The 12221-nt window shown below is 57.6% G+C and overlaps 2 protein-coding genes across 2 annotated transcripts in view; one reads left to right on the top strand and one right to left on the bottom strand.

Moving 5' to 3' along the window:
- Positions 1-1776, top strand: part of LOC120509326 (kallikrein-15-like) — a 3823-nt gene extending 2047 nt beyond the window's left edge. Inside the window, exon 3 of the mRNA XM_039723812.1 lies at positions 1387-1776. Coding sequence (XP_039579746.1) covers positions 1387-1556 — 170 coding nt within the window. The 3' untranslated portion in view covers positions 1557-1776. The remainder of the gene's footprint in view (positions 1-1386) is intronic.
- Positions 1777-5677: 3901 nt separating this feature from the next.
- The window catches only part of LOC120509327, a gene marked incomplete at its 5' end in the record, with an annotated part of 16747 nt that continues 10203 nt past the window's right edge, over positions 5678-12221 (bottom strand). Inside the window, 4 exons of the mRNA XM_039723815.1 lie at positions 5678-5867; positions 6869-7005; positions 9649-10029; positions 10277-10296. Coding sequence (XP_039579749.1) covers positions 5682-5867; positions 6869-7005; positions 9649-10029; positions 10277-10296 — 724 coding nt within the window. The remainder of the gene's footprint in view (positions 5868-6868; positions 7006-9648; positions 10030-10276; positions 10297-12221) is intronic.

The raw sequence follows: 12221 nt of genomic DNA, 5'->3' as shown, positions 1-12221 counted from the left end.
ATTGGTGGCGGGGACACACCTGGGGGCAGGTGAGGGGCGGGACTCACCTGGGGGGCAGGTGAGGGGGCGGGGACACACCTGGGGGCAGGTGAGGGGCAGGGACACACCTGGGGGCAGGTGAGGGGCGGGGACACACCTGTGGGCAGGTGAGGGGGTGAAGGGCACAGGACACCTGGAGGGGTCAGAAGAGGGGAACAGGTGAGATGGGAGGGGACAGGTGTGGGACAGGTAAGGTCTGGAGGGGTCAGAAAAGCAGGACAGGTGAGGAACAGGTGAGGTCTGGGGGTGGACAGGTGAGGGACAAATGAAGAACACGGGAGGGGGGCGGGTAACACCTGTCCCACACCTCTCCTCACCTGTCCTCACCTGTCCCACCTGTCCCTCACCTGTCCCACCCATCCCCACCTGTCCCACCTGTCCCTCACCTGTCCAAGGACTCACCTATGTGGTGGGAATGGGAAATACCTGGGGAACACCTGGGGGAACTCACCTGTATGGGGGGGAATGAGAAATACCTGGGGAACACCTGGAGGGACTCACCTGTATGGGGGGGATGGGAAATACCTGGGGAACACCTGTGGGGGACTCACCTGTGTGGGGGGATGGGAAATACCTGGGGAACACCTGTGGGGGACTCACCTGTGTGGTGGGAATGGGAAATACCTGGGGAACACCTGGGGAGACTCACCTGTGTGGGAATGGGAAATACCTGGGGAACACCTGGGGGGACTCACCTGTATGGGGGGGAATGGGAAATACCTGGAGGGACTCACCTGTATGGGGGGTAATGGGAGTGGGAAATACCTGGGGAACACCTGTGGGGACTCACCTGTATGGGAATGGGAATGGGAATGGGAAATACCTGGGGAACACCTGGGGGAACTCACCTGTATGGGGGGGAATGAGAAATACCTGGGGAACACCTGGAGGGACTCACCTGTATGGGGGGGATGGGAAATACCTGGGGAACACCTGTGGGAGACTCACCTGTATGGGGGGGAAGGGTGGGAACACCTGTGGGGGACTCACCTATGTGGTGGGAATGGGAAATACCTGGGGAACACCTGGGGGGACTCACCTGTATGGGAATGGGAAATACCTGGGGAACACCTGTATGGGGACTCACCTGTATGGGAATGGGAATGGGAAATACCTGGGGAACACCTGTATGGGGACTCACCTGTATGGGAATGGGAAATACCTGGGGAGCACCTGGAGGGACTCACCTGTGTGGGGGGCAATGGGAGTGGGACACACCTGAGGAACACCTGGGGAACACCTGGAGGGACCCACCTGGATGGGGGGAATGGGATTGGGAAGCACCTGGGGAACACCTGGGGGACTCACCTGTCCCAGGCGTCTCACCTGTCCCACCTGCCTCTCACCTGTCCCAGGGTGACTCTGGGGGCCCTCTGGTGTGCGAGGGGTACCTGCAGGGCGTGGTCTCCTGGGGGCTGCAGGTGTGCGGCCAGCAGGGCAAGCCAGGTGTGTACAGCCGGGTCTGCGCCTTCACCGCCTGGATCCGCCGCACCATCCGTGCCAACGGCGGGGACTGAGACACCTGGGCCCACCTGAGATACCTGGGCGCACCTGGGGGGCACCTGGGGGGCTCCTTGGCCTCACCTGTGACACCTGGGAGGCTCCTTGTGACACCTGGGGGTCACCTGGGGCTCACCTGGAGCACCTGGGGCTCACCTGGAGCACCTGGGGGGCACCTGAGGGGCTCCTTGGCCTCACCTGTAACACCTGAATGGCTCCTTTTAACACCTGAGTGGTTTTTTGACTTCACCTGCAACACCTGAGGGGCTCCTTGTAATACCTGGGGGGCACCTGGATGTCACCTGGAGGGCACCTGAATGTCACCTGGCACACCAGGGCACACCTGGGGGGCTCCTTGTAACACCTGGGGAACACCCTGGGGGGGGGGCTGGATGTCACATCAAGACCCCCAAATCACCCCAAGCCCCTCCCCCACAAGGAAAAGTGGGGGGAAAAAGGCAGAAAATGGGAATTCTGAGGGGGAAAAGGCAGGAAATGAGAGGGGAAATTGGAGGGGGAAAGGGGGCACCTGGATGGGGGGGGGGGGGGGGGGCGGGGCTGGATGTGACATCAAAACCCCCAAATCCCCCCAAGGAAAAGTGAGGGAAAAAAGGCGGGAAAAGGGAATTCTGAGGGGGAAAAAGGCGGGAAACACGAGAGGGAAAATGGCGGGAAATGTGAGGAGAAAATGGCGGGAAATGTGAGGGGAAAATGGAGGGAAATGTGAGGGGAAAATGGAGGGAAATGTGAGGGGAAAATGGAGGGAAATGTGAGGGGAAAATGGAGGGAAATGTGAGGGGAAAATGGAGGGAAATGTGAGGGGAAAAGGATGGAAAACATGAGGGGGAAAATGAGGGAAACATGAGAGGGAAAAGGTGGAAAACATGAAGGGAAAAGGAATGGGAATTGTGAGGGGGAAATGGTGGGAAATGTGAGGGGGAAAATGGAGGGAAACATGAGGGGAAAATGGAGATAAATGTGAGGGGAAAATGGAGGGAAATGTGAGGGGAAAAGGATGGAAAACATGAGGGGGAAAATGAGGGAAACATGAGAGGGAAAAGGTGGAAAACATGAAGGGAAAAGGAATGGGAATTGTGAGGGGGAAATGGTGGGAAATGTGAGGGGGAAAATGGAGGGAAAAGTGAGGAAAACGTGAGGGGAAAAGGATGGAAAACTTGAGGGGGAAAACCGAGGGAAACATGAGGGGAAAAAGGTGGAAAATGTGAAGGAAAAACAGTTGGGAATTGTGAGGGGGAAATGGCGGGAAATGTGAGGGGGGAAATGGAGGGAAAAGTGATGAAAATGTGAGGGGAAAAGATTAGAAAACTTGAGGGGGAAAACGAGGGAAACGTGAGGGGAAAACCGAGGGAAATGTGAGGGGGAAAAGGTGGAAAATGTGAAGAGAAAAGGGTTGGGAATTGTGAGGGGAAAATGGTGGGAAACGTGAGGGGAAAATGGAGGGAAAAGTGAGGAAAACCTGAGGGGAAAAGGATGGAAAACTTGAGGGGAAAAATGAGGGAAATGTGAGGGAGAAAAGGTGGGAAACGTGAGGGAAAAGGGATGGGAATTGTGAGGGGGAAATGGGAAACATGATGAGAAAAATGGAGGGAAAAGGATGGAAAACGTGATGGGGAAAAGGTGGAAAATGTGAAGGAAAAAGGGTTGGGAATTGTGAGGGGGAATGGTGGGAAATGTGAGGGGGAAAATGGCGGGAAATGTGAGGAAAACATGAGGGGAAAAGGATGGAAAACGTGATGGGGAAAAGGTGGAAAATGTGAAGGAAAAAGGGTTGGGAATTGTGAGGGGGAATGGTGGGAAATGTGAGGGGGAAAATGGCGGGAAATGTGAGGAAAACATGAGGGGAAAAGGATGGAAAACTTCAGGGGGAAAACGAGGGAAGCATGAGGGGGGAAAGGTGGGAAAAGCAAAGGGAAAAGAGTTGGGAATTGTGAGGGGAAAATGGCGGGAAACGTGAGGGGGAAAATGGAGGGAAAAGTGAGCAAAACTTGAGGAGAAAATGAGGGAAATGTGAGGGGGAAAATGAGGGAAATGTGAGGGGGAAAATGAGGTAAACGTGAAGAGAAAAATGTTGGGAATTGTGAGGAGAAAATGGCGAGAAACGTGAGGGAGGAAAATGGCGGAAAATATGAGGGGGGGAAAATGGAGGGAAAAGTGAGGAAAACATGAGGGGAAAAGGATGGAAAACTTGAGGGGAAAAATGAAGGAAATGTGAGGGGGAAAAAGGTGAAAAATGTGAAGGAAAAAGAATTGGGAATTGTGAGGACGACATGGCAGGAAAAGTGAGGAAAACGTGAGGGGAAAATGAGGGAAACGTGAGGGGAAAGTGATTGGGAATTGTGAGGGGAAAATGGTGGGAAACGTGAGGGGGAAAATGGAGGGAAATGTGAGGAAAACATGAGGGGAAAAGGATGGAAAACGTGAGGGGAAAAACAAGGGAAACATGAGGGGAAAAGGTGGAAAAATGTGAAGGAAAAAGGGTTGGGAATTGTGAGGGGGAAATGGGGGGAAACGGGAGGGGGGAGATAGATGGAAAATGGTGGGAAACGTGAGGGGGAAAATGGAGGGAAATGTGAGGAAAACATGAGGGGAAAAGGATGGAAAACGTGAGGGGAAAAACAAGGGAAACATGAGGGGAAAAGGTGGAAAAATGTGAAGGAAAAAGGGTTGGGAATTGTGAGGGGGAAATGGTGGGAAATGTGAGGGGGAAAATGGAGGGAAAAGTGAGGAAAACATGAGAGGAAAAGGATGGAAAATGTGAGGGGAAAAACAAGGGAAAAGTGAGGGGAAAATGATGGAAAACGTGAGGGGAAAAACAAGGGAAAAGTGAGGGGAAAATGATGGAAAACGTGAGGGGAAAAACAAGGGAAACATGAGGGGAAAAGGTGGAAAAATGTGAAGGAAAAAGGGTTGGGAATTGTGAGGGGGAAACGGGAAACGGCGGAAAATGTGGGAAAATTGAGGGGGAAAATGGAGAGAAAAGTGAGGAAAATGTGAGGGGAAAAGGATGGAAAACTTGAGGGGAAAAACGAGGGAAACTTGAGAGGGAAAAGGTGGAAAACATGAAGGGAAAAGGGATGGGAATTGTGAGGGGAAAATGGGAAACGTGATGAGGAAAATGGAGGGAAAAGGATAGAAAACGTGAGGGGGAAAAGGTGAAAAATGTGAAGGAAAAAGGGTTGGGAATTGTGAGGGGGAAAATGGAGGGAAATGTGAGGAAAACGTGACGGAGAAAAGGTTTGGGAATTGTGAGGGGAAAATGACAGGAAATATGAAGGGGAAAACTATGGCAAACCTGAGGGGGAAAATGAGGGAAACATGAGGAGAAAAACGTGGGAAATGTGAGGGAGAAATTTGAGGGAAAAGAGTGGGAAACTTGAGGATAAAAAGGGCAGGAAACGTGGTGGGAGAAGGCCCCCAGTTGGCTCCCAGTTGGTTCCCACTTGACTCCCAGTGCTCCCAGTGCTCCCAGTTGACTCCCAGTCCTCCCAGCTGACTCCCAGTGCTCCTAGTTGGTTCCCAGTTGGCTCATGGTGCTCCCAGTTGGTTCCCAGTTGGCTCCCAGTGCTCCCAGTTGGTTCCAAGTTGGCTCCCAGTGCTCCCAGTTGGCTCCCAGTTGGCTCCCAGTTGGTTCCCAGTGCTCCCAGTTTGGCTCTGGGCCACCCCCAGTGCCACAATGACCTCACCCCCTCCCCAGCCAATCGGACAACACGAAGGGGGCGGAGCCAGATGCATTCTGAGCTCTGATTGGTCTTTATTGCAAAGGGAGGGGTCAGCGGTCACTCAGGGGAGTCAGTGGTCACTCAGGGTGTTCAGTGGTCACTTGGGGTCACAGGATGGGTCAGCGGTCACTCCATGATGTCACTGGTCACTCAGGGGGGTCAGCGGTCACTCGGGGTCACAGGACAGGTCAGTGGTCACTCCGTGGTGTCACTGGTCACTCAGGGTCACAGGCGGGGTCAGCAGTCACTCCGTGGTGTCACTGGTCACTCAGGGTCACAGGCGGGGTCAGCGGTCACTCGGGGTCACAGGCGGGGTCGGCGGTCACTCGGTGGTCACTCAGGGGGTTCAGTGGTCACAGCGGTCACTCGGTGGTGTCAGCGGTCACTCAGGGGGTTCAGTGGTCACTCGGGGTCACAGGCGGGGTCAGCGGTCACTCCGTCGTCCCCGATGACCTCGCGGATCCAGGCCAGGTGGGGCTGGACGCGGGCGTAGACCCCCGGCCGGCCGGGCTGACCGCAGGGGTGCTCGCCCCAGGACACCACGGCCTGCAGCCGGCCCCCGCACAGCAGGGGACCCCCGGAGTCACCCTGGGGACAGAGGGGACATTGGGGACAGTGGGGACATTGGGGACACTGAGGGGACATTGGGGACATTGGGTACACACAGGGGACATTGGGGACACTGATGGGCCACCCAGAGTCACCCTGGGGACATTGGGGACATTGGGGACCCCCAGAGTCACCCTGGGGGGACAGAGGGGACACTCAGGGGACACTCAGGGGACCCCTGGAGTCACCCTGGGGACATTGGGGACACTGGGGACACTGAGGGGACATTGGGGACATTGGGGACATTGGGGACCCCCAGAGTCACCCTGGGGGGACAGAGGGGACACTCAGGGGACACTCAGGGGACCCCTGGAGTCACCCTGGGGACATTGGGGACACTGGGGACACTGAGGGGACATTGGGGACAGTGGGGACACTGGGGGGATTGGGGGAATTTGAGGACAGGGTGGTGGCACCTGGTACAGGTGAGGGGACACAGGTGACAAGTGACACTACACTTAAGACACTGGGGACACTGGGGACACTGGGAGGGTTGGGGACATTGAGAGGGGTTTGGGGACAGTGGGGACATTGGGCACAGGATGGTGGCACCTGGGACAGGTGAACAGACACAGGTGACAGGGACAGGTGACACAGCTAACACAGTGAGGGGACACAGGTGACAAGGTGACACAGGTGACAATGGGACACAGGCGGTGGGACACAGGTGACAAGGTGACCAGGTGACACAGGTGACACAGGTGGTGGGACACAGGTGACCAGGTGACACAGGTGACACAGGTGGTGGGACACAGGTGACCAGGTGACACAGGTGACACAGGTGACACACAGGTGACACACAGGTGCCAGTGTGACACCCAGGTGACACAGGTGACACAGGTGACACCCAGGTGCCAGCGACACAGGTGACACAGGTGGTGGGACACAGGTGACCAGGTGACACAGGTGACACAGGTGACAATGTGACACAGGTGACAGTGTGACACAGGTGACACCCAGGTGCCACCCAGGTGACACACCTGGCAGGAGTCCTTGCCGCCCTCGGGCACGCCTGCGCACAGCATGTCCGGGGTCACCTGCGCCCCGTAGGCGTCACTGCAGGCGCTGTCCCCGAGCACGGTGACGTTGAGGCACTGCGGCACGGCCGGGTACGACTCTGGGGACAGCACACACCTGAGGCACCTGGGGACAGCTGGGGACAGCTGGGGCAGGCGCTGTCCCCGAGCACGGTGACGTTGAGGCACTGCGGCACGGCCGGGTACGACTCTGGGGACAGCACACACCTGAGGCACCTGGGGACACACCTGAGACAGCTGGGGACACACCTGGGGAAACCTGGGACATGTGGGGACATCTGGGGACACCTGAGAGACACCTGAGGTACCTGGGACACACCTGGGACACACCTGAGATACACCTGGGACAGGTGGCACCGCCTGGGGACACACCTGGGGACAGCTGGGGACACACCTGGGGACACACCTGAGACACCTGGGGACAGCTGGGGACACACCTGAGGTACCTGGGGACAGCTGGGGACACACCTGAGACACCTGGGGACACACCTGGGGACATACCTGGGACACACCTGAGATACACCTGGGACAGGTGGCACCACCTGGGGACACACCTGAGACACCTGGGACACACTCGGGAGAGCTGGGACACACCTGGGAACACACCTGGCACACCTGGGAATACACCTGGCACACCTGGGGACACACCTGGCACACCTGGGAACACACCTGGCACACCTGGGACACACAGGACACACCTGGGGACACACCTGGCACACCTGGGACACACAGGACACACCTGGGGACACACCTGGCACACCTGGGGACACACCTGGGGACACACCTGGGGACACCTGGGGACACCTGACGCAGTTGGGACACCGCTGGGACAGGTGGCACTGGGACAGGGACACACCTGGGGCCCTCCCAGTCCCCGCAACGCCGAAACCAGTATAAACCAGTAACCCGCAGTTCACTCCCAGTTCCCTCCCAATGCCCTCCCAGTATAAACCAGTCCATCCCACTCCTCCCCAGTCCCCTCCCAGTCACTCGCAGTCCCCCCAGTCCCCTCCCAGTTGCTCCCAGTATAAACCAGTTCCCCCCAATTCCCTTCCAATCCCCTCCCAATGTTGCCCAGTCGCTCCCAGTCCCATCCCAGTCTCTCCCAGTATAAACCAGTCCCTCCCAGTCCCTCCCAGTCCCATCCCAGTCCCTCCCAGTCCAAACCAGTCCATTTCAGTCCATCTTAATCCCCTCCCAGTGACACCCAGTTGCTCCCAGTATAAACCAGTCCATCCCAATCCCCTCCCAGTCCAAACCAGTCCATCCCAGTCCCTCCCCATCCATCCTAATCCCCTCCCAATCCCCTCCCAGTCCAAACCAGTCCATCCCAGTCCCTCCCCATCCATCCTAATCCCCTCCCAATCCCCTCCCAGTCCCCTCCCAGTCGCTCCCAGTATAAACCAGTGCCCTCCCAGTCACCCCCAATCCCCTCCCAGTCCCTCCCAGTCCCCTCCCAGTCGCTCCCAGTATAAACCAGTGCCCTCCCAGTCACCCCCAATCCCCTCCCAGTCCCTCCCAGTCCCCCCCCAGTCGCTCCCAGTATAAACCAGTGCCCTCCCAGTCACCCCCAATCCCCTCCCAGTCCCTCCCAGTCCCCCCCCAGTCGCTCCCAGTATAAACCAGTGCCCTCCCAGTCACCCCCAATCCCCTCCCAGTCCCTCCCAGTCCCCCCCCAGTCGCTCCCAGTATAAACCAGTGCCCTCCCAGTCACCCCCAATCCCCTCCCAGTCCCTCCCAGTCCCCCCCCAGTCGCTCCCAGTATAAACCAGTGCCCTCCCAGTCACCCCCAATCCCCTCCCAGTCCCTCCCAGTCCCCCCCCAGTCGCTCCCAGTATAAACCAGTGCCCTCCCAGTCACCCCCAATCCCCTCCCAGTCCCTCCCAGTCCCCCCCCAGTCGCTCCCAGTATAAACCAGTGCCCTCCCAGTCACCCCCAATCCCCTCCCAGTCCCTCCCAGTCCCCCCCCAGTCGCTCCCAGTATAAACCAGTGCCCTCCCAGTCACCCCCAATCCCCTCCCAGTCCCTCCCAGTCCCCCCCCAGTCGCTCCCAGTATAAACCAGTGCCCTCCCAGTCACCCCCAATCCCCTCCCAGTCCCTCCCAGTCCCCCCCCAGTCGCTCCCAGTATAAACCAGTGCCCTCCCAGTCACCCCCAATCCCCTCCCAGTCCCTCCCAGTCCCCCCCCAGTCGCTCCCAGTATAAACCAGTGCCCTCCCAGTCACCCCCAATCCCCTCCCAGTCCCTCCCAGTCCCCCCCCAGTCGCTCCCAGTATAAACCAGTGCCCTCCCAGTCACCCCCAATCCCCTCCCAGTCCCTCCCAGTCCCCCCCCAGTCGCTCCCAGTATAAACCAGTGCCCTCCCAGTCACCCCCAATCCCCTCCCAGTCCCTCCCAGTCCCCCCCCAGTCGCTCCCAGTATAAACCAGTGCCCTCCCAGTCACCCAGTCCATTCCAATCCCCTCCCCAGTGCTCCCAGTCCATCCCAGTCCGTACCCTGGGGGCTGCTGGTGCTGCCCCAGCCCATCCCAGTCCCTCCCAGTCCATCCCAGTCCATCCCAGTCCCCTCCCAGTCCATTCCAATCCCCTCCCCAGTGCTCCCAGCCCATCCCAGTCCCTCCCAGCCCATCCCAGTCCATCCCAGTCCATCCCAATCCCCTCTCAGTCGCTCCCAGTCCATCCCAATCCCCTCCCAGTCCCTCCCAGTCCATCCCAGTCCGTACCCTGGGGGCTGCTGGTGCTGCCCCAGCCCATCACGGTGCAGGCGGAGCCCGCGGGGGGCGGGGCCACGCCCAGGGGGAGGGGCCTGACGCGCGGCCCGCAGGTGAAGGGCGGCGCCACGCGCAGCAGCATCAGGTCATTGGAGCGCCCCGAGCCGCGGGGACCCCCGGGAAAACCCCGGGAATCCCCCCCAAAACCCCCGGGGTTCCCCAAAAATCCCTCGGCATTCCCGAGGGAACCCCCGGGGGAACCCCCGGAGGAATTCCTGGCGTTCTCGAAGTTTCGGGGATCCCCCGCGGCCTTGCCGAAGTCCGGGTGCACCACGAGCTCCACGGCGGCGGCGAACTGCTCGTGGCCGCTCACCTGGGCCAGGCTGTGCTCGCCTGCGCGCACCTGCAGGTGGCTGGGAGAGCGCTCCCAGTTCATCCCAGTCCATCCCAGTCTAACCAGTAACCCCAGCAGTGCCATCAATCCCTGCTCGTGGCCGCTCACCTGGGCCAGGCTGTGCTCACCTGCGCGCACCTGCAGGTGGCTGGGGGAGCGCGCCCAGGTCCTCCCAGTACCCCCCAGTCCATCCCATCCAGCCCCAGCCCTGCTCGTGGCCGCTCACCGGGGCCAGGCTGTGCTCACCTGCGCGCACCTGCAGGTGGCTGGGGGGGGCGGGAGAGGGCTCCCAGTTCATCCCAGTTCAAACCAGTAACCCCCAGTCTATCCCAGTCCAACCAGTAAACTCAGAAATCCCAGTAATCCCAGTTATTCCCCTCACCTGAGCTCACCTGAGCTCACCTGGACGTGGCTGGAAGGTCATTTCCAGTCCATCCCAGTTCATCCCAGTTCACACCAGTAACCCCCAGTCCATCCCAGTCCATCCCAGTTCATCCCAGCTCATCCCAGTCCCTCCCAGTAACCAGAGCAATCCCAGTAATCCCAGTTATTCCTCACACCTGAGCTCACCTGGATGTGGCTGGGAGGTCATTCCCAGTTCATCCCAGTTCACACCAGTAACCCCCAGTCCCTCCCAGTCCCTTCCCAGTCCCTCCCAGTTCTCTCCCAGTCCCTCCCAGTTCTCTCCCAGTCCATCCCAGTAAGCACCAGTAACCCCTCGTGGTGCTCCCAGTCCCCCCCCAGTCCCTCCCAGCGTTCCCAGTTTGATCCCAATCCCCTCCCAGTCCGTCCCAGTCCCTCCCAATCCCTTCCCAGTCCCCCCAGTTCCCTCCCAGTTTGATCCCAGTTCCCTCCCAGTCCCTCCCAGTTCGATCCCTGTCCCTCCCAGCCCCTCCCAGCGCTCCCAGTCCCCCCCAGTCGCTCCCAGTTTGATCCCAGTTCCCTCCCAGTTTGATCCCAGTTCCTCCCAGCACCGTTCCCTCGCTCCCAGTCCCTCCCAGTTCGCTCCCAGTTGCTCCCAGTTTGATCCCAGTCCCTCCCAGTCCCTCCCAGTTTGATCCCAGTCCCCTCGCAGCCCCTCCCAGTTCCCTCCCAGTTTGATCCCAGTCCCTCCCAGTCCCCCCCAATCCCCCCCAGTTCTCCCAGCTCGCCAAATCCATCTCGGAGCCCCCCAAAATCCATCCGGGGTGGGGCCGGCCTGGGGGAGGGGGGGGTCAGAATTCCCGAAATTCCCAAATTCCCAAAATTCCCACCAAAAAATCCCAAAATTTCTCGAAATTCCAAAAATTCCACCCAAAAAGTCCACCTGAAATTCCCTAAAATTCCACCCAAAAATTCCGGAAAATCCCTCCGAATTTCCCAAAATCTTCCCCCAAAAAATTCTCCCAAAATTCCACCTAAAAAAAATCCCAAAATTTTCCAAAATTTCTCCCGAAAATTCCACACCAAAGTTGCCTAAATTTCAAAAAAAACCACCCTAAAATTCCGGAAAATTCCCCCGAATTTCCCAAAAATTTACCCAGAAATTTCCAAAAATTTCCCCTGCAATATTCCACCCCAAAAATCCCCAAATTTGCCAAAATTCCACCCAGAAATTCCCAAAATTCTCAAAATTTCACCCAAAAACTGCTCCCCAAAAATCCCTCTCAGGACGCCCCAAAATCCGCCCGGGGTGGGCCCGGCCTGAGGGAGGGGGGTCAGAATTCCCGAAATTCCCAAAACTCCCCAAATTGCCAAAATTCCACCCAAAATTACCAAACTCCATCCAAAAATAACCCCAAAATTCCATCCAAAAATACCCAAAAGTTTCAAAATCTCACCTGAAAAATTACAAAAATTCCCCCTCAAAAATTGCCCCCCCGAAAATTCCAGAATTCCACCCAAAAATTCCAAAATTTTCCCTAACCCCCCCCAATTTCCCCCTAAAATCCCCCAAATTTTCCCAAATATTCCCCAAATTTCCCCTAAAACGCCTCCAAACCTCCCCAAATCCCTTTAAATCCCTCTTATTTCCCTGAAGATTTCCCAAATTTCCCCCAAATCCCCTCAATTTTTTCCCAAAATCTCCCATATTTCCCCTAAAATCCCCTAATTTTTCCCTAAAATCCCCCAAATTTCCCCCCAAAATCTCCCAAATTCCTCAAAATTTCTCCTAAAATCCCCCAAATTTCCCCAAAATCCCCCAAATTTC

The sequence above is a fragment of the Passer montanus genome, unplaced genomic scaffold, assembly GCF_014805655.1.
Source record: "Passer montanus isolate IOZ18808 unplaced genomic scaffold, ASM1480565v1 scaffold504, whole genome shotgun sequence".
NCBI classification, from domain to species: Eukaryota; Metazoa; Chordata; class Aves; order Passeriformes; family Passeridae; genus Passer; species Passer montanus.
This window is presented reverse-complemented; position numbering and strand designations above follow the sequence as displayed.